Below are 25546 nucleotides of genomic sequence, written 5' to 3'. Positions count from 1 at the left end.
AAGTCTTAACTTGTTATCTCCTCGGGTTTCAAAGTGAAGGATCCATGCACGCCAACAAAGAAAGCTTATGATGGTGACAGCCGTGCAGACAGCTGCGACTCTGGCAGCAACGCTCAATGCGAGACGCTTGTCAAAACTCAAGAGGGCCCATTGAAAGCATGACGGCGCAATCTGCCGTGGAGGTATTCAAGCTCTGCGTGGCGATGCCAAAATGGGGAGCGCCAGCAGAAAAGAAAAAGTGATGACTCACCAAACTTCCCAAAATCCCCCTCCCTCCCCCTTACTGGTTTACGGGAAGTGGAATGCTGTTTTTTTTCCCCCCTCCAGTCTCAGACGTTCATCTTCTTGACAAGCTGCAGGGTCAGGCCCTGGGTTAATGTTTGTCCGTGGGATTGTTTCATCCCTCTCTGTGGGGACCAATCTGGCAAACGGGCTTAATTATGTTAACTTTCATTTGAAAGTTTGTTAGCAGTGCAGGGGAGGGCATGAATAGATGGAGTACGCGCTTGTGAAACAGATAAGCCTTTGTTCGACATCATAACCAGGCCTTTCATATCAGTGATTTACACTGGTGAGGGTGGGACTTACTAACTGCCAAATGAATTCACCATTAATCGAAAAGGGATTAGGATCAATTCAAATGAGCTGCTTAGTTTTATGTTCCCTAAAGAGATTTTAATAGACCACACTGTTTTAAGCCACTTGAAGAATTTCATAAGCTATTTTGTTTGGTCTCTTTACTGTTTAAAGACATTCCTTTGGGACACAAACAAGCCACTTACAAAGTAGTTAAATGGTGATTTAAAAGCATTTAACCTACATGGATTCATTGAGTATGTTGTGTGCATTAGTGGGACACAACACAACACCTCAGCAATAATAGCACTGTGCAACTCTCAATGTTCATACAGTAGGCTATGTCAGAAAATAGTTCTAAGGTGTCAGATGTGCATGACCAAGATCGTCCTCTGGCCGCCCACTGTCCCCTGATGACCTTTGACCCCTCCACGTCTGATGCTCTAGCCAGATTTAGTTGTTCACAGACAGCTGATGTCTGTTTCTAGTGTTGATTCAGCCTCTGGCCACTGTTTCTCTGAGGTTTTGTTTTCCACAGCTGCTTCATATGAAGTCATAATGATGTCATACCCCAGTCTACCTCTCAGGGTGGGTCCTGCCTCCAGGGTGTAACAGCTGATCTTAAGGTGTTCAATGGTTTGTGATTGCTTGTTTTTTTATGTTGTAATGGCTTTAAAATAAATAAATGAATAAAGATCAATGACCCTTTTATTTTATATCACTTTTTATTTCGTAATGTCGCTCTTCATGACAATGGCAGTGTCAGCTACCGACACGTCCCTCTGACTCTTAAATTAACAAACTCACCAATTGCAACTAGAAATAGCGAGTTAGCATGTGTTACCTAGAGAAACAACAATGTGACAATACTTCTGAAGAAACTTCTTGCGAAACAGTGTAGAGACATACGATAACCTCTCCTTGAATTCACATGGGTTAACAAGTCTGCACATGATACCTACCTAACTGATAACTAGCTAGGTGGGGTTGTGAAGAGAAGAGATGGTAACACTCACACTTCACTTTCATGCCAAGTAATCCAGGCTCATAACCTTGACTCAAGTTAACCAGCTAGGTACTTATCATGTGTAACCTTGTTTACATTGTTAAATAAAATGGGCCATAATGAAGAGAGAAAAGGGGGGAAATGCTATTTTGAATTAAAACCAACTTTTTGTTGGGTTTTGAAAAGAAATGTCTGAGACTAAATTTAAAATATATATATATATATATATTCAGTTATAAAGAATGCTGTAGTACTATTTACTCCTAATATTTTGAGTTAAATCATTTTTAGAATTATTTTGTACTATATACATTATATAATGATTATAGTTTTGATATTTTAATACTTGAAGGGTTCCAAATAAATCAGCATCTATAACCAGAAAGTGACAATGCACATCAACAATTTACTAAAACGCCAGGCCACAATGTAATAAAAATAGTATGCAATATGCTTAACTTTATAACTATGCTGTGCGATAGTGTTTTGATTTTTCCATTTTATGCACAGGAATATTATGGTTTAAGTTATTTGCACGGCAAAAAAAGCAATCGTTGATTCTCGTATTGAACTTTTGAACTTCAAATTTCTCATGTTTGTAGGACTTTAAAATTTCAATGAAGACAATAAAATCCAGGATTGCAACCAAGTTATCCCACAGATAGGAGGAGTGAGATCATCCAGCTCCCTGTGGTGAGGAAGAGCAGCGGAGGAATTCAGGCCGACCCTACAGCAAGAGTTAAAAGGTCATGGGAGTTATCTCTTCAACACGGCTCTAATCCTGCATGACAACTCCCTTTTCAAACTCAACCTTTATTCACTCCCCTGTAATTATCTTCCAAACCACAGGTGCTATCACACCTTTGCGTATATACCTCTTTGTAGGAGCAGTGTCTGACAATACATACCTTTTACCGTGTGTTGACCTTGTGATTGCTATCGCGACTTCAAAGAGGCTTTGAGTTGGTGTTCAGAGTCCAACTCCTCTCGTCAGTCACCGACTGGGTTTTGCTAAACAGATATCAGAGACATGACAAACTCAACACAAGTTTATACTGGATGATGGATGCTTAAGAAATGAGACAGCATGTGGGGTCAGCAGCTTTCGCTCTTTCAGGTCATCCGCCTGCTCTGCTTTATGGCGTGTCAGTCAGCGGAGCTTCTCTTCCATCACTTGTGTTTGTGAGCTGAGGGGACAGAGAGTTCACCTGTGTCCAGATCAGTCGCTATAGGTTGTTGTCTGACTGCATCAATCTCAGTTGGACAGTCCACGCTAGCTTTGTGCTGACTGTGCTAAAGACACATGGGTGATCAACAAGTGGGCCACCAACACAGCGCATGCATATATAAACAGACAGCACAAGACCAAATCAGCAAGGAAGCAGTTTTTCTGAATCAAACACATGAGATATTACGACTCATGCATGGATATTTGTATTTTTGTTCTAAATCATGTGACCACAGTAAAAAAAAAAAGAAAAATGGGTGCTCTGAATTTTGTTTTTCTGTAGGGTTATACTCTGCAGCATAATGAAATATATGCAGGACTAAATATGCTTTCATTTTATCCTCCTGTAACTGGAATATTGAATTTTAATTTGATTTGCTGTGCATTACTGTGCAGACGGTGAAACGAAGTGCAATTCAATTTAACGTTCTCAGCGGGATAATTCATGAAGATGCTTCCACTATGTGTGCCTGTGTGTTTGCATGATGAAGTGTTTGCCTAATTTGTCGCTCCGCACGCCCGACTGGATGCATTCTGACGTGGAAGGACAAAAGAGGGAGATGAGCCGTCCCCTCCCCCACTCTCCCCTTTCTTGGCAGCCATGAGGTTAACAGTGGAATTATAGTCAGGCAAGATGCAGGCATGCTGATTGCAGTGGACAGGTCCAGTAAACAGTGCCTGTGTGCTGCTGAGTCAGGTGGAGTGTCACTCTGGGTGAAGGGCCGCGGCTTCACTCAGGCCACACACTTGTTGACAACCCACTCTCTGCCCTCAAAGGCTGGCTGTGTAATTTAGGCTGTTAGGGAAGGGCATCAATTAAGTTAGGCTGCCTGTGGAGGGCAGAGCAAGGGACTGAAGGGTGAAGATTACTAGGGTGTGTTTGAGAGTGTACAGACCAAAAGAATAGGGAAGTTGTGCAAGGCTGAAGGTGTGGTTTTTTTTTTTTGGCAAGTTCATTAGAATCAGGTCCCACGCCCAGTAACTGTCAAGAATGATGGCATTGGTGAGGGTATTAATGTTATTGGTGGACATTGAAGAATAGGTTCACACTTTTTCATATGCATCATACGTATCATGACCAGTGGTTCCACTACCTTATGTGATATTTGATTGATAGACACAGCGATTTTAATTTATTATTCAGGTGGCCAAACATTTGGTAACTGTGTTTTTGCTGGGGAGACTCAGCAAAGGGGATTAAAGACACACAAGACTGGCCATTATGCCCGTGTTGAGAAAAGAAATCTTAATAGTCACAGTTCAGGGTACAGCATTAATGTTTTTCTATTGGTCTATTGATAGATACCTAAGCAGCTCAAAGCCAAGTCAAACAATGAAGGTGCTCACCTCTTCCTGGTTGTCTCCTCAGCAGGGGGCAGAGGCAAAAGGCTGAGGTGTGTCCATGGGGGGGGGGGGGGGTACAGACAAAATAGGCTGGTCTATGTAGTATTGAGTAGGTATATGAGTGTATGTGTTACTGGTTAATGATAGAGATGTTAATTTATATAAATATCTGCTGTTCATTTTTTATATTCTATTTTTGTATGGTGTTATGCAAACATCTAATATGACATATAGTTTTGCTCCCACCTAAATGGTCTTGCCTGTCTAATTACCTGCAGCTGGGTGGGTATATAAGGCAGCTAGTTGTGTTTAGCAGTGGTTGGTGTTGTTGTCTCTCAGGGAACACAGAGGTCATGTTGGTGTGTTGCATTTTTTTTTTTTACCTCGAGCCTCTCTGAGTGAAACGTAAAGCCGCTGCCGATCAATCCGAAAGTATCATAATACAAAACTCACATGCTCATGTGCATTGATGACTGCTTGATTATACTGGCTGAAAAGAGATCCTTTTCTAACCTGAATCCAGACTGTCAGACTACTGAGGCCTCATTTTCACTATAGTTGAACCTATTCCCTAACCCTTTAAACCTATTCTTTAATACTGATTTTACACAGTACTCACAGTACTGACATTAATGACAAGCTTCACTAGGATGACAGGTCCAGTCTTGCTAACTACAAATCCCGTCAGCCAGCCCCAGCATAACCACGCCACACCAAGTCCTGTCACATATTCAGCATCCCTGTAGGACACAATATTCAAGCCAAAGGTGTGTGCAGAGCTTCTGAAAAGGCAAACAGGGTGGAGTAAAGATACACCTGGCTTGTACCTATGAAGTGGAGGTATTGCGCGCTCCACAACTGTTACAGTTGGGTGTGTTGTGGGTGTATGGGGTGTGTTTGCTGGCTTGTGAACACGTGCTGGGAGGAGCAGGCTTAAGTAGGCTGTGTCACTAGCCTGTTATTACTGCTGCGTGGTAATTATTGCATTCATGACCACTAAATAACACCATATTCAAACTCCCTTAAGCCACACTTCAAGAGGTGATGTTTGCAGATATTATATAGTATGTGCACCTGATGATAGTGGTATTAACTGCTCCTGTTACATGGCAATAGAATAAACAAATATAAATGAACAGACCTTGGAGTGCTTGCACAGTACAAACAATTCCTCATCCAGATTTGTAAGAAATACTTTCACATGTTAATAATTACAAGGATTGGGATTCACAGTAATTTGTAAATGTAATACTTTAAACCAAATTATTCTCAGTGAACCATCTGTGTTGATAGAAATGTTTTTAGTACAATATGTGCCTCAGTGAATAACATTTTTAGCCACGCTAGCTCTGTGGATTGCAATGTTGATGTGTTTTTCAGTCGGTCCACCACCTTGGTCCACTTTGGTTGTCTCAACACCCATTGGATGGATTGTGATGACATCTGGTACAGACAATCATGGTCCCCAGAGGATAAATCCCACTACTGTGATCCCTTGACTTTACTTGTAGCGCCAACAGCAGGTTTACATTTTTGGCTTTTAGCGATTGCACCGAATGCATCACAGTTCCCAGAGGAACTCTGTGATCCCCTGACGTGTTTGTAGCTTTGAGTGAAATATATCAACAGCTATTGGATGGATTGCCATTTAATATGATAGAGGGCAATCATGTTCCCCACAGGATTAACTGTAATCACTGTAATCATTCATTAAAATTAGTCCAATACTTTGCTTTTTGACCAAGTGTATGCAAAACTAATAACATTCCCATCAGCCTCATGGCTCAACGACCCCGGGCAATGTACTGTATGCAGTACAAGTAAGTAATATTGTACAAATCATTATTAATTAATCAATCAATCAATCTGTCTATCTCATCATACTGTAAGCATACAGTGTATAGCTGGCACAGTGCTTGTTGCTTCAGGGTAAGTTGAACCTCTCTGCATGAGCCCATGTCAGCAAGAAATCCAAGTACTTGCATCCTCTAGAGTGCCAATGTCTCCTTGAATACACTTCAATAAAAAACAATAATGAAGCTACTGCTGCTGCTGTTGGTTTTAATAAAGTTTAAGATGCTGAAGCCTTTAATATCTGAAGGCAGCTGTATCATCTTTCAGGTGAATTTGGGCATGAGCTACATTTTATTGTCAGCTTGGAGACAATGAAACCGACGAGTCTCACGTTGCCCAGTGGAGTAGTGCACCTGATACACTCAAGGGGATTGGCCCTAATCACAAGAACACATGGAGGGACTCTCCCCTGAGAAGAGGCACTTGTTACCAGACCACTGTGACTCATTCGCGCTGGCCATGTGCTGCCTGTTTGTGTGTGTGTGAGAGAGAGAGAAAGAGGGTGAGGCACCGAAAACAGAAAGCGAGACTGAGAGAGAGCGAGGCAGAGACTGCTAGAGGGACTTATCAAAAACACAAACAAGAGGTAAATCAAAACTTCATTGTGCACTGAGAGTAAAAGCAAGCAGAGCACACCTTTTCTGCACGTATCATGACACTGATGGATTGTGTTGGGGGTGCCTGCTACCACATCACAGCTGATCCCTCCTCTTCCTCCTCCTCCTCCTCCTCCTCCACCACCTCCTCGTCGGCCTGATGTTACAGTGGGTCAAGCCTGAAAAGAACAGAGTGGGGCTTGACTGCTGCAGTTTCTGCTGTTGCCATGACTCATATTAAGTTGAGTTAGATCAATAAGTATGAGGGTCATTAAACGTCTGTTACATAACGTGAGTAAAACTTGCTGTTTTTAAGTGGCACAGACACAACAATCACTGAGTCACCAGAGAGGAGCTGAACTAACAGGGTTTATGTTCTCTCATGTTGGACAAATGTGCTCAGCATGTGCTACTGTGTACAGCATGTGTACTAGTTTTTGAAGGCAGACACCCTCTCTGTGGGTCAACAACCTGTCTGTATTAGCCTTCCTGTATTACCGAATGAACACTCCCGGCTCCAGAGGTGAGGTTATTATTGACTACCTGCCCTTACCAAAGACATAAATCTGTGGTTTGGGAGCAAGGGACGAGACTGCTGATAAGGCAGAGAGCACCATAAATCTGGTTTTTTTCCCTCCTCTGCATGCCCTGACAGCACATACCCACTATGGGTGACCTCATGTCTACAAAGGGACTTTCTGATCAGACTACTGGGTGTTTTTCACCTTGTCCATCTCTGCCCTGTGGTTTTGTTATTTTCCTTTCCCTGTAACACCTGGGAACGCTGTAGGGGAAACAAACCGCTGCCAGCATTCCAACACATTCCAGCTCCAAATGCCCGGGCACAGCCGCACATTGTTGGCATTCTTTCATTTAAAGGTGCAGCATGTCTTTGTCTTCCCTCACCATGTCATTAATTCAAATGCAGGCATGTGGGAACCTTTTCAGGCACTGGGTTTCCACAAATATTTATTGGTGACTTTCATGGCTGAACTATAACCTGAAAATTAGGACATAGTGGACAAATGTATGGTCCTTGTGACTCATTTTCTTCATCAGCCTCTTACTATAAAGACAGGATCAGACATGAACACACTATTTTCTTCCAAAGTTTGCATTGTTTTAGAGATTCCCTGTATTCCCTGTACTCTAATTCAACATTTGAATTAGATGTTGTCAGTCACATCTGATCAAACCACACCACGCACACACAGTCCTGATGAGGTGGGTGAGCTGAGCTAAAATTCTTAATAGATAATACCTTTGTTTGTAACTTTGATGTAGCTCATTTAGTCATGAATATTTAATGCTCTAGAGAAGTACTAAGATTTTTAAAGTAACATCTAATCCGTCATTGACAAACCTAGAACCCATGAATATGTATCTTTTTTATTTATCTACTGAATCCAAGAAATGTGGAAAAGTCGATTCTCAGTGTATGTGCTCTGGAGGCTTTGAGTTTCTACCTCACACTTGTACAGGTTATAAAGCACAATTCCAAACTACTTGCAGTGCCACAAAGTCAAGCTCATTAGTACGCATCTTAAACTCCCACAGCAGATGAATGTGAAAACAGCCTTCAAGTCTCAAAGTCAGTTCATACATACAAAACTATGTGTCCTTGTAGAGTGTAGAGGGCAGTTTGCTCTTTGCACTTAAAGAATTGTAAAAACAGGAACCATCCCCATTTTTTTTCCAAACAAGAAAACCACAAGCTTCGAAAAAAGGAATAATTACTCAATCTTAGCTGCTGGCCCTCCCACCTCCACCCTTCTAGTTCCCCCCTAAGGGATGCAAGTGCGTCAGTGTGGGGTTGGAAAAGAGGAGAAGTAAAGCCTTTTGACTTTCAGGAAGGAAACACATCTGGGGAATAAGGAAAGAGAGAACGGGTGAAAAGAGGAATTAGCGTGGAGGAAGAGCAGCTGGCCAAAAATAGTCAGCCTCCGCTAGAGCCTTGCCTCGCCAGAGCCCCTACCACACCTCCTTCCACTCAAGCATTAGTCAGCCCTGACCTATCCCTCAGTGGATGACTAACCTCTCTGCTGAGCCCCCCCTAAGTCAAGAACCTCACTTCCTCCCAGGTGTCTTAATCCAGTCCGAGGTTACTCTACATGAGACCCCTGCATCCAGCTTTTTCTCTCCCGAAGTAAACAAAAACAACTTGTGTTGTTGCTGTAGGCCTCAACAGAAGGAGATGTGAGAAATGTGCAAATAGATAAAAACTAAATGGAATCATAGAAACACATAATCAAAGTTCAAATGAGAGATAACAGGAGTAGGTGTGAGTGAGGTATGAGTTATAATAACAGCCAGTGGAGGGGAATGGGCAAACATGTGCATTCGTCTGGCTGGAAAACCATCTAGAAAAACAGGAACTCTGGCCACACAAATATGGTAAAACCAGATGTAAGATGTTGTTGTGACCAAACTGGTTTTTGGATGGGAAGGACCGGAAGAGTAGCAGCTATTTCATCGTATGCAGGTGTTCAACAAACACAGTGGACTTGGTACACAGTCACTGGCTGGGTTTGCCAAAGCAAACAGGAAGCAGTAGGCAGTGTTTTGCTGTGATTGGTCGCTGTAGTTTGATTTGTGACTGCGACAAAGAGCGCAGGAAGGAGACGTGTGGACAGGGAGATATGCTGATTAACAAGGAAAGTGAGTACGTGTGTGACAGCATGGTAATAATATGAGAGGGAGGCTTCTGACAGAAACCTGCTAACATTTTTACTTACGCAGTAAATCATAAACCGGTGTGAACTGGTCAGTATGTTCCCACTCTGGAGGCCTTTTGATTGACAGTCTGGTCGCATATTAAATTGTGTAATGTAACTGTAAATTACAGAACTGATTTATATTAATTCTGCTTCTTTTATAACTCACATATTGGCTACTCAGAGAGAACATGTATTATTAGAAAGATTTTACAAAACACCTGTCATTGGCAGTGTGAGCTCTGCGGCAGCCAGTTGTGCATCAAGCTGTTTTCTACAGCAGTTTGTTAAATAGAGCCATCCAGTGGTGCTTGAAGGAACTTTGAATACAGCAAAAAGAAAGCAATAGGGACCTTTGACAGAGATACTTGCCACCATTCGTTGTTGGGATTTTTTAAGGAAATTAAACAAAATAGCAACCAGAACTACTGTTATTTTTGTCTCTGCTCAGGTGAGAAGGTGGCAGATGTTTTGTAGGACAAAATCACAGTTATTAATCACAACACAAAGCACATTCCTTCCTTTAAAACGTCTCCCATTAGTTTAGATATTTTCAAATTTAATCTTGCCAAAAGTAAAAACAGTGTTTTCTGCTGACTGTCGATGTTTTGGGACTATTTTTGATGTATTTGTCTCGCTAAATAATATTGTTGTGGATGGGTCTTAGTTATCTCCATGGGTTTGGGCTTGTTTTAGGGTTGATTGAGGATGAAATCTTGTACATTATTGTTTTGGAAATTTTCTTCCTGGTTTTATAGCCGCTTTTCTCCTTACCCTTAAGCTTTTCTTATGGTTTCTGTTTTATGTTTGCCTGTTAGTCATTGCTATTGCTGCCTCTCTTGGCCAAAACATGGTTTAAAATAGATTTTTCCTTTTATCTCAGTAATGCTTTCCTGGCTAAATAACGGGTTGGCTGAATAAATGAAAAAGAATAATTGATTTTTTTTCAATTTCTGCTTATGAGAGCTTAAAAAGACAGCAGGCTATTATTATGATCGTCGTCATTATTTACCATGACCAGACAAGCTGACCCACAACATAATCCGTTTCCATGGTAACGCGCTTAATACGGAAGCTCGCTTGGATAATAGGAGCTGAAACGCAAAGGGGGGAGGAGCAGCAGGAGGCCACGGCTGGACAATGACTGACGTGGAAAGTGTCAGGAGTGAGTAAGAAACTTCGGTGGGGGGAAAAAAAAAGTCCTGAGAGAGTGAAACCCATCGTTTCTGTGTGAGCTGCTGCGGGTTTCACCGGTCACAGCAGAATGAGTCTGGACAAAGCAGAGCTATGTGATTCACTGCTAACGTGGGTAAGTTTCATGTCAGCGAGCTTTCCTAGCAAGGCTAACCGCCGGCTAACAGGTGACAGCAGGTGTTGGCAAAGTAAGAGGAAAATAACGTGACTTCTGTAAGCGAAGAACTCACATAATTGATAAATATCTACTGTTGTTGGCCAAGCAGGTTAACGTGGAAGCATTTGGCAGGTGTAAAAGTTGTGTGTTCGCAAGCTAACTGTCGCTAGCTAGCCAAGCTAACTAGCTCCAGGTAAACACAGAGGAAGTTTGCTCCCGGCGGTCTGTTCTACCTTGTTATCTGTAGCAAACTGACTGCTGCGGTGTCAGCAAAACTTGACTGCCAGAAAAACAATCCCAAATAGCTTAGTTTAAGATGGAGATTTATGCGGTAATGTTAAGTTGTCCAGCACAGTAACTTCTCTAGCCCGGAGAAAATCCACCTGTTTGGCTCTTTTCCACACAAGGGCCAATAAACTAAGACACCAATACTCATTAATAGCTCGCTAAGTAGCGCCAGTAATCCCCTATAACTGCGTATGTGTATTTTATGTAATGTTTCCAAAGACTGGAGTTTAGACAAAGTTGTTTACTTTCACTTTATTAGTTAGGAAGAGTCAGGCCACTATAATGTTTTTACAACAACTACTAAAATGGTTTGTAGTAATATTAAAGTTCTTACTTTGCCAAAAAACAAACAAACATATGCACATGTCATTGCTATATTTATTTTTAATATATTAAGAAACATAAGTAAACCATTTATCAGCAGTTATCATTCTGGTTCAGCCTTAGTTTAAAAATTTAATGAAAAGCACAAAATGTATGAGCTTTTTTCAAAGGTTATTTGCTGCTTTAATGACTAAGTCTTAATGTTTTCACTCTCAGTTACAGACATTTCAGGTCCCATCATGCAACAGCAAGCACGACCTGACAAGCGGAGTGGCCATTGCACATGTGCTCCACAGAATGTAAGGGCGCACACATGTAAAAGTACTCATTGTGCTGTCTTGATTGTCAAGAAGTGCACAACATGAACTCAGAGGAAACAGCTGGTAGAAATTCATTCGGAGAATAGATTTGCTTATCTGTATGATTTGCACTAAATTGCCCTTTGAATTGCACATGGCCATTATGTATGCAAAATTTGAACCAGGTAAAGAATAGTCTTGATTTGTGAGGTATTTTATCATGGGTGTGATTTTTGTTCTGGCTTGATGACCTTTGTTATCATTTGGTGTGACATTTGTGTTCAAACCCCAACAGGTAAATGGACAACGTATAACTATTTTTGAATCAAAGCAAATGTTCTTTTTGTTTTAAGGTCACTTTTTAGCTCAGAACCCAGTGAGGAACATAATTCCCATGTGTGGCATGACTTTAATGAACAGTTCTACTCATATCTCATTGTGTTTAGCAGAACAGAGGCACAGGGCATCTTTGCCTTGTGGCCTCCTGTGAATCTTGATGTCCAGAGATGTGTCGTCCTTGTTGTCACTAGAGCTCTCTTGTGCTCTCATTAACAGAGACCCCTCTTGGTTTAATGAGACATGGCTAGGCAGGATCAAGGAGGAGAGCGGGGCCAACTGGCGCCTCAAGGTAATTTGTGAAACAGCAGGATATGACAGAATACCCTTCGGTCACCTAGCATGACCAAGACGTCTTTTTATTTTTTCCCTGATAAAAGGAGGATCAAGATTGTAACTGTGTTTGTTGTGTTTTTTTTTCAGGTCAGCAACTTGAAAAAGATTCTTAAGAGCATGCTGGAATATTATCACGATGTAAGAAGATTTTATTATTTTAACTAACGTTACCACTTCTAGTGCTCTTTTTAAGTTTGCTCAAGGCTCAATCTCAATGTATCGCCTTACTCTTCATGAACAGGTGCTCGGTCACCAGGTATCAGATGAGCATTTGCCAGACGTGAACCTTATAGGAGAGATGGGAGATGTCACTGAACTGGGCAAGCTAGTACAGCTTGTATTGGGCTGTGCTGTCAGTTGTGAGAAGAAACAAGGTAAACTGTGTGCTGTAAAATGGGGGGGGGTGAGAAACAAGTAGATGCAGCCATCTGTGAAAATAACACAGGATTAACTCAAATCCAAATCACATGGTTCTTGCTTTATATCAGTTATGGCCTGATCATCACAGGATGATAAACTGACCGCATGCTTTTTTACACACTTGAGACCCTTTCGCTAGTTAAACCGATCCTTTGCTGTTTAAATTTTAGCATAATGAGCACACGGTCTCTGAAAAAACGGGTAGATGCAGTGCTGTTTTGGTTTTTTGGAAAGTATTTGTGTTAATCTGCATTTGGCTGCACCTTCAGCACTCTCTGTTGTCTTCTCCTAAACACAGAGCAAATCCAGCAGATAATGACACTTGAGGAATCTGTCCAGCACGTTGTGATGACAGCCATTCAGGAGGTGAGTGAGCATCTTGCTTATCCTCCTGGTTCTCTCTACTCTGCATTAATCCCAGCTCTTAGTCATGGTTAATTCACAATCAAAGAAATCCGGATAAGCATAAGACTGAACAGAGTCCCAGAAACCCTACTCTGAGATATTTCAAGAATATGTTTAGTGCTTCATTGGCACTCATACAACTGGAAAAACAGCATTAGCATGGGGAAAAAAACTTGTTCCAGGTTTTACTAAACTAAAGGTTATTCAGAAAACCCAATAAACTTGCTTTTGAGAAGAGGTTATTGTATTTTTCCAGTAATCTGAACCTCTCGTTCTCTTTCTCATGACTGCTTTGTTTTAGCTCTTGTCAAAGGAGCCTTCCTCTGAACCAGGAAGCCCAGAGACCTATGGGGACTTTGACTACCAGGTGAAACTTGCAACACTTTCATTTTCCCCCCCTGTGTACTTGTCACCCAGCAGATCTGTTACATCCTCCTTTTGTGTTTTCCCTCGCTCTTTGATTCAAGTTAACTCCTTCATACCGGGACTAGTATAAAGTCTCCTCTGTCTCAATGTTCTGATGGTTGTGTGCTTGCAGTCCAGGAAGTATTATTTTCTAAGTGAGGAGGCAGATGAGAAGGAGGACCTGAGCCAGCGCTGTCGAGACCTTGAACATCAGGTTGGTACATTAAATGGGGTTTATGTCCTATTTGGCAAACATTTTCTGAGACCTCAATCTTAGAATTGTTAAGACACCCATGGTCAAGTACAGTACAAGGCCGAGACTTCTAGAAGCAGAAAACATTGCTTTAACAGAAATACAGTAGCAGCATCTGTTTGCAGTGCAGCCAAACAAAGTTGCAGGAAGGGCAGACTCCGCCACTAACAATGAAAACTACTATGTAGAAAGTAATTATTGGATATAAATGCATTGAACAGCTATTACTGAACAACTGCTGATGATAGATGATATGAAAAAATGGATGCGATTGCATTATCATCTTCATGATTATAACCATAAGATGGTATACTGGGGCTTGGGTTTGTTTTATCGCAAGTCCAACAGAGCGTTTGGCATTATCTTAAAAGGCAAATTATTTTGTGGTTGTTGAGTATTATAGAACCATTTCACCTTTAATGTACCGGACTTTCAGATACATTTTGGTCTAGTTGTGCTGTACTGTGGTTGCAGCATGTTGTTGAATGTGTGTGCCTGTTGCTTTTCCACTCTGGCCCTTATTGATTAGCCTGCCTGAGACTTTGTTTGTGTTTCCATGGCTTGTTTTTGTACCACTGACTGAGAGGGGACTAATTTAGCATTTCTTAAAGATACATTCTAGTCAATAGTTGCATAACATCAAGATAAAACTGACACGTTGCCTTGGGATGGAGCAGTAGCCAACAATAATTTGCACTGATCTCCTGCCCACCTGTTTGTTTACTTACTTAGCCCACGCATTAGGGATTAGTCATTTGTGTTGTTTTGAAAGCTATTTACTGTTCCTGGTCCTGTGCTAAAGCATGCAATCTGTCCTTAAAGTTCAGTGTAGGGTTTTGCTGTATTCAAACTGGAAAGATGTCCAGCGGGTAAGTATACACTCCCCTCTTTTTTTTATATCGGATTGCCAGCTTGTCTAAATGTAACTTCAGTCCAGCCTGACTCAAACACAAATATTTTGTGAGCATACTGTTGCAGCTCTAAACTGCAGACTCTCCCTTTCTCAATCCAACCAACCTCATTGGCCAGAAGTTAGAACAGTTCTCTCCCCTGAACTACAACAGTGTTACCAATATAAATAATGGTACTCAATTAGATGTGCATATTCATCTATTTTTGTCATGAAAGTCTGGTTTTTACCCTGAGGGTAATGCTAACAACTTCACTATTGAGAAAGTTCCATCTGCCTGCGACCATTGTAAATCAGCTGACTAACTTGCTTTTGACCACTGAGCATGTGAAATGAGAACAAAGCATGTGTTCAAGGTCCTCTAAGCATGAAGAGTGGTGAGTTTGTCGCTGTGTATTTGTCTTGCTCCTGTGAATCTGTCGTAGCACGACTGTGGTATTCACATGACTATTTTCAGAAGGATGTTGATCATGCTGTTCTTGATATATCAGTCTTTTATAATTCTTGATATGTAATTTGTTTTTACAGTGTTTGTTCTCCTTTCGCTTCTCACAGTTATCAGTGGCTCTGGAAGAGAAGTCATCCCTACAGGCAGAGACTCGTTCCCTCAAGGAGAAGCTGAGCCGCTGCGACTCTGTGGACGCCTCCACCACTGCCATCACTGGCAAGAAGCTGCTGCTGCTGCAAAGTCAGATGGAGCAGCTTCAGGAAGAGAACTACAGGTACAAGCAGTACACACACAATGAGTTGGAGTTGCTGAGAAAACAGTCAGACCTTTACATAATAGACATTCTGACATTCATATGGTCTGTTCTGAATGTTTAATTTTTTATGAAATCTTCAATAACAAAGTAAAAGTTGAGCATATTATAAGAGGGTATAAGTTAGCATCATGCAAATCAGATGCTGTTATTGAGTCATGGCACTCCCATTAACATCTCACAATGAGGCCATTCAGTTTACTCAGTTACACAATCCACTGCTCCTGTATCTTGCATATCTCAGGCTGGAGAACAGCAGAGATGACATGCGTGTGCGGGGAGAGCTACTGGAGCGCGAGCTGTCCGAGCTGCAGCAGCGTAATGAAGAGCTGATGAGCCTGGCGCACGAGGCCCAGGCCCTCAAAGATGAAATGGACATTCTGAGGTGAGAAAAGCACTGAATGTATTGTGAAAGCCAAAGCGGTGCGGGCAGAAAGTCGCGCATGGTGGCCGTTAGAGATCACATGGACGCTGAGGGTTGTCTGCTTTGTAGCATTCCAATAGTGCATTGAGATTGTACAATGTCAAACTGGAGTAAACTCAACACATCGAGGGCTTTTTAGAATGCAGTTCATTCAGAATTAATTGTGTCTTACATGCTAACTTTTTCCGAATGTGAAGTTTGTTGAAAATATTGGCTGACTATTATTGTTGAGCCAGCAGTTGGTCAACTTCTAGAGTTGTTGTGAATGACACAACTAAATGCCTAGTCTAATGCTTAAATCTACCAGTCTGTTGTTGAGACGGGTCAGTAAAGCACCATTTTGGTTGATAATATATTACTTGTCTCCTAAAGGATAAGTCTGGTTATGGTCTACATTTTTATTACTATCAACAAATCCCATAAAATGACCAAAAGTAGTTTTATATTTAGTCAATCCCACTTATATTGTTTTGTTGCACTCACTTGCACATATTTTTGTGGCCCAGTGCTGAGTGACGTTTACTAAAACCTTCAGTCGCCCTGCCAGTCAAGGATCTAAAACTGTATTTTCGAACTGCCGTTTTTTTTTTTTAAAGATCTACAGCTTCAGTAGAACCAAATAGCTTGGAGCTGAGACACAGGCAGGGAAACTGAAAGGTATTGAGTGTATCAAAAGTGTAGAATATCACCAGCCTTTTCCTTTAAGCAGTAGTTCATCTATTATCAATTTACACTCACAGAAACAACTCCCACACTGCCCACACACAGACGTCCGTTCAGCTCCTCTCTTCTGACATCTGTGTTGATAATATGAATTTCATGCATTGACAGTGGCTTGCGTCAGAGTTGTTGGTTTTCAGTAGTTAAGAATTTATCCACACAGTTGAATTGTGTAAAAGTCATATTCCTGGACTGGTACTCAACGCCTCCCACACTGTCCTCACCTCCTCCTCCTCAGGCACTCGTCTGACCGGGTGAACCAGCTAGAAGCACTTGTGGAGACGTACAAGAGGAAGCTGGAGGATCTGGGAGACCTGCGTAGACAGGTGCGCCTCCTGGAGGAGCGCAACACCGTGTACATGCAGCGCACCTGCGAGCTGGAGGAGGAGCTCCGCAGGGCCAACACTGTCCGCACTCAGCTGGACACCTACAAGAGACAGGCAAGCTGTGGGCTGAAATGAGGAGGGAGAGCGATACTTGTTCCTGTGTTGACGTCCAAGTGATGTTAAACACAGTCTGGCTTGTGCACGTGTTTGGAAAACCTCGCAGTTTTTATAGAGAGCTCTTGCCAATCCAGACTGTTGCTATGCTCTCCGACTTGCAGGCTCAGGAGCTTCACACCAAGCACTCAGCAGAGGCCATGAAAGCTGAGAAATGGCAGTTTGAGTACAAGAATCTTCACGACAAGTATGACGCACTGCTTAAGGAGAAAGAAGTGAGTTGGTAAACATTGTCAGAAAATAAAAGTTCAACTGTGGTGGGGAAAGAATGAGAACGTGCAACTTATAAAGTGCTTCTATTTTGCTGTTTTATCAGTGTGGATAATCTGTTGGTGATACACAGGCTAAAGCGCTGTCACCGTTAGACAAGATGCAATATAGTTTTTATTTTCAGTGATGGCAATCCTGTGTGGATCAACATTTGTGATTCTTACAGGAGGCACATCCCTGCAGGAGGAATTGTTGCCAGTCCTATATCGTACTATTCTTCAGTGGACTCCCCCATTCCGTGTCAATTCTAGCACCTCCTGCAATCTGACAGGAGTGATTAATGTCCTCGCTTGCTTGTGGGAGTAATTACCAAATACACAATGTACTGACACAAAGTGTACATTTACTCTGCTACTGCTAAGTAGTGTGTGAGTCTTGATGTAAGAAATGTATTGCACCATGGGATTTTAGGGTCAGGTCAGTTTCCATGTGCATATCCAGAGCTAGTCTAAAAAAAAAAAAGCCTAATGACGCATATTGTTTAAATATCAGATTTAAAAAGTCTTTTGGCATTTTAGCCGTTATTTTACAGTCAGTGAAGATAGACCAAGGAAATGTGGGGGGAGAGAGGTTATGTGGTATGCACTTGAACCAGTAGGCAAATTTTTTTTTTTTCTTTGATTTTTAATTTTTCTGTATGTTTTTTTTAAACTAAAGCTGTCTCTGAAGTCTGTCACATTGCTCTTTGTTCTATAGCGTCTGATCTCAGAAAGAGACACACTTCGGGAAACAAATGATGAGCTCAGGTGTGCACAAGTCCAACAGAGGTGTCTCAGTGGAGCTGGTGAGTTATAATTGACCTCAATTTTGAAACAAATAAGTAAACTGTAAGATGGTAAAATAATCAAAGGCAAAATTCCAATGTGGAGCAATCTGTGTTGTTGGATTATTATTAATTAACCATATACACATATATACGCCTCTTTCTTCTCTCCTCTTCTTTTGTCTTCTCTGCAGGAGGCTTGTGTGACAATGGTGTCACAGTAGGAAACCTCGCTGCAGAGATCATGCCTACTGAGCTCAAGTATGTCCGTTATGCTGTATCTGCGTGTGTGTGTGTGTGTGTGTGTAAGCCGTGGTGTGGGGGTTAATGTGTATGTAGTAACTAAATTGAAGCGTAACAGATGAGATTTTCCTCCTAAACCTGTAACAGACATGCATTGGCGTCACCATCAGAAGCCCACTTGTGCCCTATATTAATCTTCCTTAGCGTGAGGCGCAGTCAGTCCCCAAAATAGCAACACATGTCAGCGCTGCACATTTGGCCGGGGCTTGGCCGACTCAGCAGCCACTATCTGACCTATTTCATCAGTCTGCCATTTTCTTTTTACGCTGTTTGCTTCACCTTGTATTTCCCCTCTCTTTTTTTATCTTTTTTTTTTTTCCCTTGACAGGGAGACAGTGGTGCGTCTACAGAGTGAAAACAAGATGTTGTGTGTCCAGGAGGAGACCTACAGACAAAGGCTAGTGGACGTGCAGGCTGAGCTGGAGGAGGCTCAGCGCAGCAAGAACACCCTGGAAACTCAGAACAGGTGGGGGGATGGTTACGTAATCATTCACCTCCTAGGCCACCATATTGTGTGTTCCTGGACATTGAGCTGGTTGTTTGGCTGATGGTGGGAGTGATATCTGCCTAAATGTCAACTCACCCTCTGGACTGTGTGCTCAGCTGAGCTGTGTGGGCTGGACTGGAGGACAGACAGCAGAAAGCCAGATTGTCCCTTGACTGTGTGTATATGTGTGTGTTTACATGCCTGTGGGCATGTGGACATGTGGGTGGACTGTGTGTGTGTGTGTGTGTGTGTGTGTGTGTGTGTGTGTGTGTGTTCCTTGCAACACCAGGCCCAGGGTGTGGGAAGCATCCTCAGCAACAGTAACAGGCCGAGAGGAGCGGAGTGGGCATGCTCAGTAGAGGAGAGCAGTGAATGGCCAGGCAGCACACTCGGTGGAATGGATGCACAGTCCTTATAGCAGATGTACAGAGATCCACATGATACTTTGCAAACATCTTCCACCCACAGTATCAACTTAATAATCTTGTGTTTCATCTTGAATATCTGCCTTCCTTTTCTTTGTTACTCTCTCTCTACAGTGTTCCTTAAACCTTTTTGTTTTTTTGGATCTTGTTTTTGCTCTTTGTGGTCTAATCTTTTGTCTTGTCCCTGCGCTTTCCTTGTCTGCTCCTCAGATTAAACCAGCAGCAGATCTCAGAGCTGCGTTGTCAGGTGGAGGAGCTCCAGAGAGCCCTCCAGGAACAGGACAGTAAGACTGAGGATGTGAGTGGAGAGACCTGCCTATTTCTTCCTCTGCCTACTTTTGTTAGAATTCCCCTCATCACAACCCATAGTGTAAAAACAAAATGTTTGCATGGCCCACTGTGTACATTGAAAAGGACTGCAGTGTTTGCTCTACTACTTTGATACTTGTCGTGTGGGAATTTAACCCATGTTTGCTGTGGTGATTCACTGGTAACGCCTGCCCCTCTCTGTCTGTCTCTCTGTGCCTGCCCCCATCGATCAACTCTGCCAAAATCAGGCCATCGTAAGTACGGCCCACCCTCTGTCCAACTGGCCCATGATTTAACTCTTTGACAGCTTGACTTTCACAGCTTTTATTGTGTGTATGCCTGTTTGTGTGTGTGCCATTTAGAAAGCCTTGTGTTTTAGTTTTGGTTTTTAATGTCTTCTTTTTTTCTTCTTTTAAGTCCTCCTTACTGAAGAAAAAGCTTGAGGAACATTTGTAAGTACTCTGCTGCTTCTTACAGATTATTTATCCATATGGGTTCCAAACACATTCACACTCTTGATTTGCAATTATTGCAGGGAGAAACTCCATGCAGCTCACTCAGATCTCCAAAAGAAAAAAGAGGTCATTGATGACCTAGAGCCCAAAGTGGACAGCAACAGTAAGTAATTTCATGCTCTCTATTTTCTCTATTTTACTCTTTATGCACCTTCCAGTGCCCACTCTTTCTTCTCCTCTCGACACTTGCTTTATTTTTCTTCCTCTCAGTGGCCAAGAAGATAGATGAACTCCAAGAGAGTCTGCGGAAGAAGGATGAGGACATGAAGCAGATGGAGGAGCGATACAAACGCTACGTGGAGAAGGCGAGAACGGTTAGTCCACCCAAATAAAATGTGCTGTCCTCAGCATTTGGCTCTAAAATAGAAATCTGCAGGCTATTTTTTCACAGGTGAACTCCACAGGTTTTACTCATCAACACACATCTGTTTACGGGTCTTGGGGAGTACTACTGCATATGTGAAAAGGTTGTAGAAAGCCTTTTGTGGCTCCAGTTGGTGCTGCACGACATCTGATCATTTGCCTCATGTGATGTCACTTGAGTAAGTGTTGGTTAAGGCTGAAGACCACAACTTTAAGAATAAAAAATAATTGGGTTGAAAAAAAGTGAGTTTACCAGACCTCTGTAGTCCGCTCCTGATATCTGCTTGAAGCTAGCAGCTCAAAACTACATTAGCCGCTATTAGCATAACATACCAGAATCACTGACAGAACTGGCAGTGGATGAGTTGCATTGTGGGTAATGTATGTGCCAGCTTTTACCATACAATAAGAATACAAGGACAATATCTCTGGTTCTGTGGCATCAATTGAAATCTTTTTTTTAACAATCCACTATGAGTCTGACACTGCTATAGGAAGCCTTTTAAGAAAGGTCCTTTGTGTGTGCAGGTGATCAAAACCCTGGATCCCAAGCAGCAGACGGTGACTGCGAGTCCTGACATTCAGGCGCTGAAGAACCAGCTGACAGAGAAGGAGAGGAAAATCCAGCACTTGGAGGCATGAACTTTTGATGTAAAGAGACAAATTGGGTCACTGTAGTTCTTTTAAATCTCACTAATGCGTGATGATCTGTTCTTTTGTGCAGCATGACTTTGAGAAGAGCAGAGCCAGACATGACCAGGAGGAGAAACTCATCATTACTGCATGGTACAACATGGTGAGTGAGTGTGCTAATGCATCAAAACTTGTAGATGGCCTGGCAGCATGTTAAAGTATTATTATTATTCTTTTTGATTTATCAAAAAATTATTTTGAGACCAAACAAGGATGTTTTTTTGATAGATCCTGACAGTGACAGGGGGCAGTGAATGACCTAGACGGACACACACAAACAAAAATACATACATAGGATATACTCTCAACTTATCAATTTGAATGTTGCGTTTTCTATGTTATTGTACATTTATTGCAATGCTAACGATTGAGTGTCTGGGCTGCTTTTGAAAATGCAGGCTTCTGTCTTGCCAGTAAAGCTTGTTTCTTCTCCCATTCTTCTTCATATTTACCCATGTCTGTCTCTTTCTCAGGGGATGGCGTTTCATCAGAAAGTGTCTGGCGAGCGGCTGGGACCCTCTAACCAAGCCATGTCCTTCCTCGCCCAGCAGCGCCAGTCCACCAACGCCAAGAGGGGCCTGACTCGACACTATCCAAGATAAGACATCCAGCCAGTGGAACAAACATGTCGAAGGGAAGCATAGAGAGGATGAGGTGACCTGCAGTAGACTTCATCTGACCTCCCTGTACCTTTTTTGCCTTTACGCCTTCACTGGATTGCTGCACCTCAGAGTATTTCTCATGCTGCTACTGCCCCCTGCTGGCTCTTAATGGTACGAGAATGCTTATTTTCTCTGTGGAGCCCCTGAGGAGAGCGATACTACTCTGTTGAACTCTGCTGAGTTAACGCCGGGAAAAAGAAATGAATGGAGTAGAAGGAATTGTAGGCCCCAATAAGAGGCTGTATCACCTTTTAAGGTGACTTTTATGTCCTCTTTAGCCCCTTGGACTCTGTCCTTTTTCTTTAAGCTCTATTTTAAATCTTTTTTTTTTTTTTTTTTTATCTTTTATGTTGTACAATAGGACAGACTATGAACTAGTTTTCTTGAGGTTACAATTAGAGGTGTTATAAGGGGTCTTTACTTACTATTCTAAGTGCTAAAGAAGCCCTAAAGCTACACAGACAATAGACTGAGAACCGTTAGTACATCTTTGTGGTTTTGTGCATTAGTTTTGAATTTTCTCATAGCTTTCATTTTTGTCCTCTTGATCATGTGTTTTGATGTGAGTTTGAGTTTTTTGTTTTCATTTTGAGAACTCTGGAAAAAATGCAAAGACCATGCGAGTGTGTTAACGGCTTTAGTCCCCCCCCCCCCCCCCTTTGCATTCACTTGAATCATTTTCTCTAAAGTTAATATTCATAATAAGAATTTGTTACGAATTTCACAAAATATACCAAAGCACTTTCTTAGAAGGGTGGGTTTGTTCAGTGCCTCACAGAATACTAAAAATACTCCCTCTATAGATGGGACAGAAGATACTTGCAGCGTCAAACCCGTTCTACGTGTCTCATTTCATGCAAATATTTGATTTAAAGAATATATCACTACGGGTACATTTTCATATGGCTGCTCATAATGTGACTTCTGCATGATTTTTCTTAACAATGTTCTCATTTGTTGCTTATGAATTTGTTTATTACATCAACATTTTTTTTTTCCAATCCCTTCCAAATATTGAAACAGGGTGTTGGTTGTGGGTAAAACCTAATTGCACTCACCACTTTAGACTCCGAACTGATGTGAAAACAGGCAAATGAAGGCCTCCTAATTTATCACAAAGACTGGAAAACCAATACACAATGTGAGTGAGTCCAGAATTATAAAAACACTAGCAATAATGACTCAGCTAATCGCTGTTTACCGCTGCTAGAGCTTATTTACATAGTAAGTGAACTGGAAGGAAATGCATTCATCAATATGCAGGAATTCTGTCGGAGGCAGGTATAACACACTACATCTGCCATTTTTCACTACAGGTTAGTTTTTCTTTTCAACAGATGTAGTCCTTTTAGTCTGTCCCATATCAGAGCTGCTGATTTGTGACTTGTACCTCATCCCTGTGAATGTTCGTGCTACGGTCTACACAGACCAGAATCCTGCTGTTGTGTTTTCTACTGATGTGTCATTATGAGTTGATATTTATGGTGCTAAGTTACCATCTCTGCTGCACATTTGCATGGTGTGAAGGGGTGAGGTATTAGGTTTGTAAGTGTTTGTATCATAAAATGGTCTAGTAGATTATAGCATAGTGTACTTCACATAGGGAACTGAGGCAAGTTAAAGATTTGTAGTCCTGCTCTACTTTTGCACTACAAATAAATGGGATCCTAAGATAAGTGTCGGGTGTTGTCTTTGCCAATACTTTTTTTTAAAGTAAACTGAAACACTCTGCTCTGACTTTACCATTTATAAAAAGTTATCCAGAAGGATCTGAGAAAGAACACTGGCCCAAGTTTTATCGCCTTGGTCCCTCTTGTTAGTAAACTTTAATTCTGTCATGATCTAAAGGCCAAGCTGATTAGTCACACTTCTCACATCCTTTGTTCAAAGGCCTGAGCAGTTGAGGAAAATTGTGAACTCGCTGTTTTTTTCACACCACTTTCAACAAGCATTTCTTAAAGACTTGATAACTGGCATAACTAAATCTGACTAGCCAACAATGTATCACTAAACAAAATGATGTAAAACAGCATATACTGACAGAATGGCATGAAGGAAACAAATAGTGTTTTTCTACAAGTATGACACAGTTCTTCAGTCTAACGCTTCTTAATGACACGTATACTAGATATGGACTAGTTTGACTTTCTCTTGCCTGAAATCTACTCCCACGCACACCTATATATAAGCATGCCAATGTCCTCTCATCCAAAACATGGGGGGGAATGCAGGGACAAATAAAGGGGGGAAAAAATTGTGTTAGAGCCTATTGATTCCCAGGGGAACAGGTATAATACTAAATATAATTAATACTGATTTATGGAATACCAGGACAGAGGTGGTGTATATGTGCACTTATACACATTCAGAAGTTTGTATTCTATTGTGGATGTGCAACATGTTATAACCGCACTCGAATAAATTCACTTGGGATTTTTTTATTTTATTTTGAAATATCAGTGTCACTTCCGGCACAGCAGGGGGCGCAACAATCGCGACGTGACATCATCAAGGGGAGATTGAACATGGCCGACAGCAACTGATGGATGGCGAAAGTTAGCGAAAAGCGTTGCTAGAAATCAGCGAACCTCCTAGTCTGTGCTGCAGGTACGCGAAATCTGCGGTGCCCGTTAATTGTGATGTTACATTTGGATACAACCCGCATGTGAATCGGAGGTTCACGTTGGGTTTGTTCGTCCGTAAAGGCGTTACTGTGCCGGGCATTAGCCCGCAGTGTTAGCCACGTTAGCAGCCGAACCAGCGCCTGCTTTTGTTTTTGTCAGGGACGGCCTACATTGTGGAGCATTTTTTAGCCTTTTTTTATTTGGTACTTATCTCAAAAATACCCAAATTTTCTGAACTGGACTGTGTGTCTGTTTTGTCTGACTCCGGACCTTTTTTTCTATTGTTTTGCGGGCGGGGTCCAGCCCGTCTTGCAGCGCGCTGACAGTGGTGTCCGTTGAAGGCCAACTTCCCAACAAAGCCATACTTTCCAAAACGGACACATCCTCCTGTTGAGCCGCTCGTCTGCGCCCGTTCATAAACACTACGCCCAGGAAAATGGATTCAAAGCGCGCACACGTCAAACCTCAAACAAGCGGAGGCAGCAGCGGGGATTCCAGCTGCGGCAGCCCGGCGTCCCCCTCCAGCAGCCCAGCAGCAAGCAAAGCCTCGGGGCCCGCGGTGCCCGGGGGCAACGTGTTCGCTAACGACGGCAGCTTCATGGAGATGTTCAAGAAGAAGATGGAGGAGGAGAAGAGGAAAAAGACGGAGACGGAGCAAACAGGTGGAGACGCGAGAGCCACCGAGCAAGGACAGACATCAGTGGAAAAGAAGCCCCCTCCTGTGACGAGCTTTGTAAGGGGTTTGGCAGTTGTAAGATGAGATAGCTGTAGTTCAGCACACATCCAGACCGAAGCACCATGCACTGATTGACAGTCTTACTCAAAGTGGCACTTGAGTTATTGTATCCTGAAGTAATGGCCAACGTTTCAGTAACGTCATTGATTGCCAGCAGCATTTCACACACATCCCAGTGCTTAGTAATACTAAAGTATTGTATGATCACGTTGTGATAGAATGTAATATTTGAAGATCAGTCAAGACTAGGGATGCTCCTCACTGATGATGGTTTCGCTGGTGGTGCGGCAAGAGACTAAATGTAGATCTTCTGCTCTGGTGTAGTCTCCTTCATTGGCAGTCCATG

The 25546-nt window shown here is 42.2% G+C and overlaps 2 protein-coding genes across 4 annotated transcripts in view; both read left to right on the top strand.

Annotated features, from left to right (window-relative positions):
- Window positions 1–10491: 10491 nt before the first annotated feature.
- On the top strand, window positions 10492–23514 carry hook2 (hook microtubule-tethering protein 2). 2 transcript variants are annotated; one of them, XM_070847816.1, is made up of 22 exons: window positions 10492–10627; window positions 11498–11580; window positions 12136–12208; window positions 12340–12390; window positions 12494–12626; window positions 12971–13038; window positions 13379–13444; window positions 13616–13696; window positions 15201–15367; window positions 15651–15791; window positions 16789–16990; window positions 17155–17265; window positions 18017–18104; window positions 18278–18344; window positions 18715–18852; window positions 19509–19596; window positions 20025–20059; window positions 20143–20225; window positions 20333–20436; window positions 21014–21121; window positions 21210–21281; window positions 21652–23514. In XM_070847816.1, the coding sequence occupies exons 1-22, from the start codon at window positions 10583–10585 to the stop codon at window positions 21778–21780; spliced, it is 2133 nt and encodes a 710-aa protein (XP_070703917.1). In that variant the 5' UTR covers window positions 10492–10582; the 3' UTR covers window positions 21781–23514. The 2 variants fall into 2 exon arrangements, 1 of the variants encoding a protein (XP_070703917.1); XR_011585574.1 differs by lacking the exons at window positions 20333–20436; window positions 21014–21121; window positions 21210–21281; window positions 21652–23514 and having other exon boundaries at window positions 19509–19861; window positions 20143–20181.
- Window positions 23515–24354: 840 nt separating this feature from the next.
- Window positions 24355–25546, top strand: part of trir (telomerase RNA component interacting RNase) — a 93397-nt gene continuing 92205 nt past the window's right edge. For both annotated transcript variants that reach the window (XR_011585564.1, XM_070847338.1), the window contains exon 1: window positions 24355–25197. Coding sequence is in view for 1 of the 2 variants with exons in the window: in XM_070847338.1 (XP_070703439.1) it covers window positions 24901–25197 (297 nt within the window). In the remaining variant the exon portion in view is untranslated. The remainder of the gene's footprint in view (window positions 25198–25546) is intronic.

Source organism: Pempheris klunzingeri, chromosome 17 (genome assembly GCF_042242105.1).
Source record: "Pempheris klunzingeri isolate RE-2024b chromosome 17, fPemKlu1.hap1, whole genome shotgun sequence".
In the NCBI taxonomy this organism is placed as follows: domain Eukaryota; kingdom Metazoa; phylum Chordata; class Actinopteri; order Acropomatiformes; family Pempheridae; genus Pempheris; species Pempheris klunzingeri.
The sequence above is the reverse complement of the archived record's forward strand: the minus strand, read 5'-3'. Positions and strand labels throughout refer to the sequence as shown.

Coding starts and splice junctions, on each gene's coding strand:
- hook2 (XM_070847816.1), top strand. CDS start 10,583: ATGAGTCTGGACAAAGCAGAGCTATGTGATTCACTGCTAACGTGG. Junction 13,445..13,615: donor ATGGGGACTTTGACTACCAG/GTGAAACTTGCA, acceptor GTGTGCTTGCAG/TCCAGGAAGTATTATTTTCT. Junction 18,853..19,508: donor ACCCTGGAAACTCAGAACAG/GTGGGGGGATGG, acceptor TCTGCTCCTCAG/ATTAAACCAGCAGCAGATCT.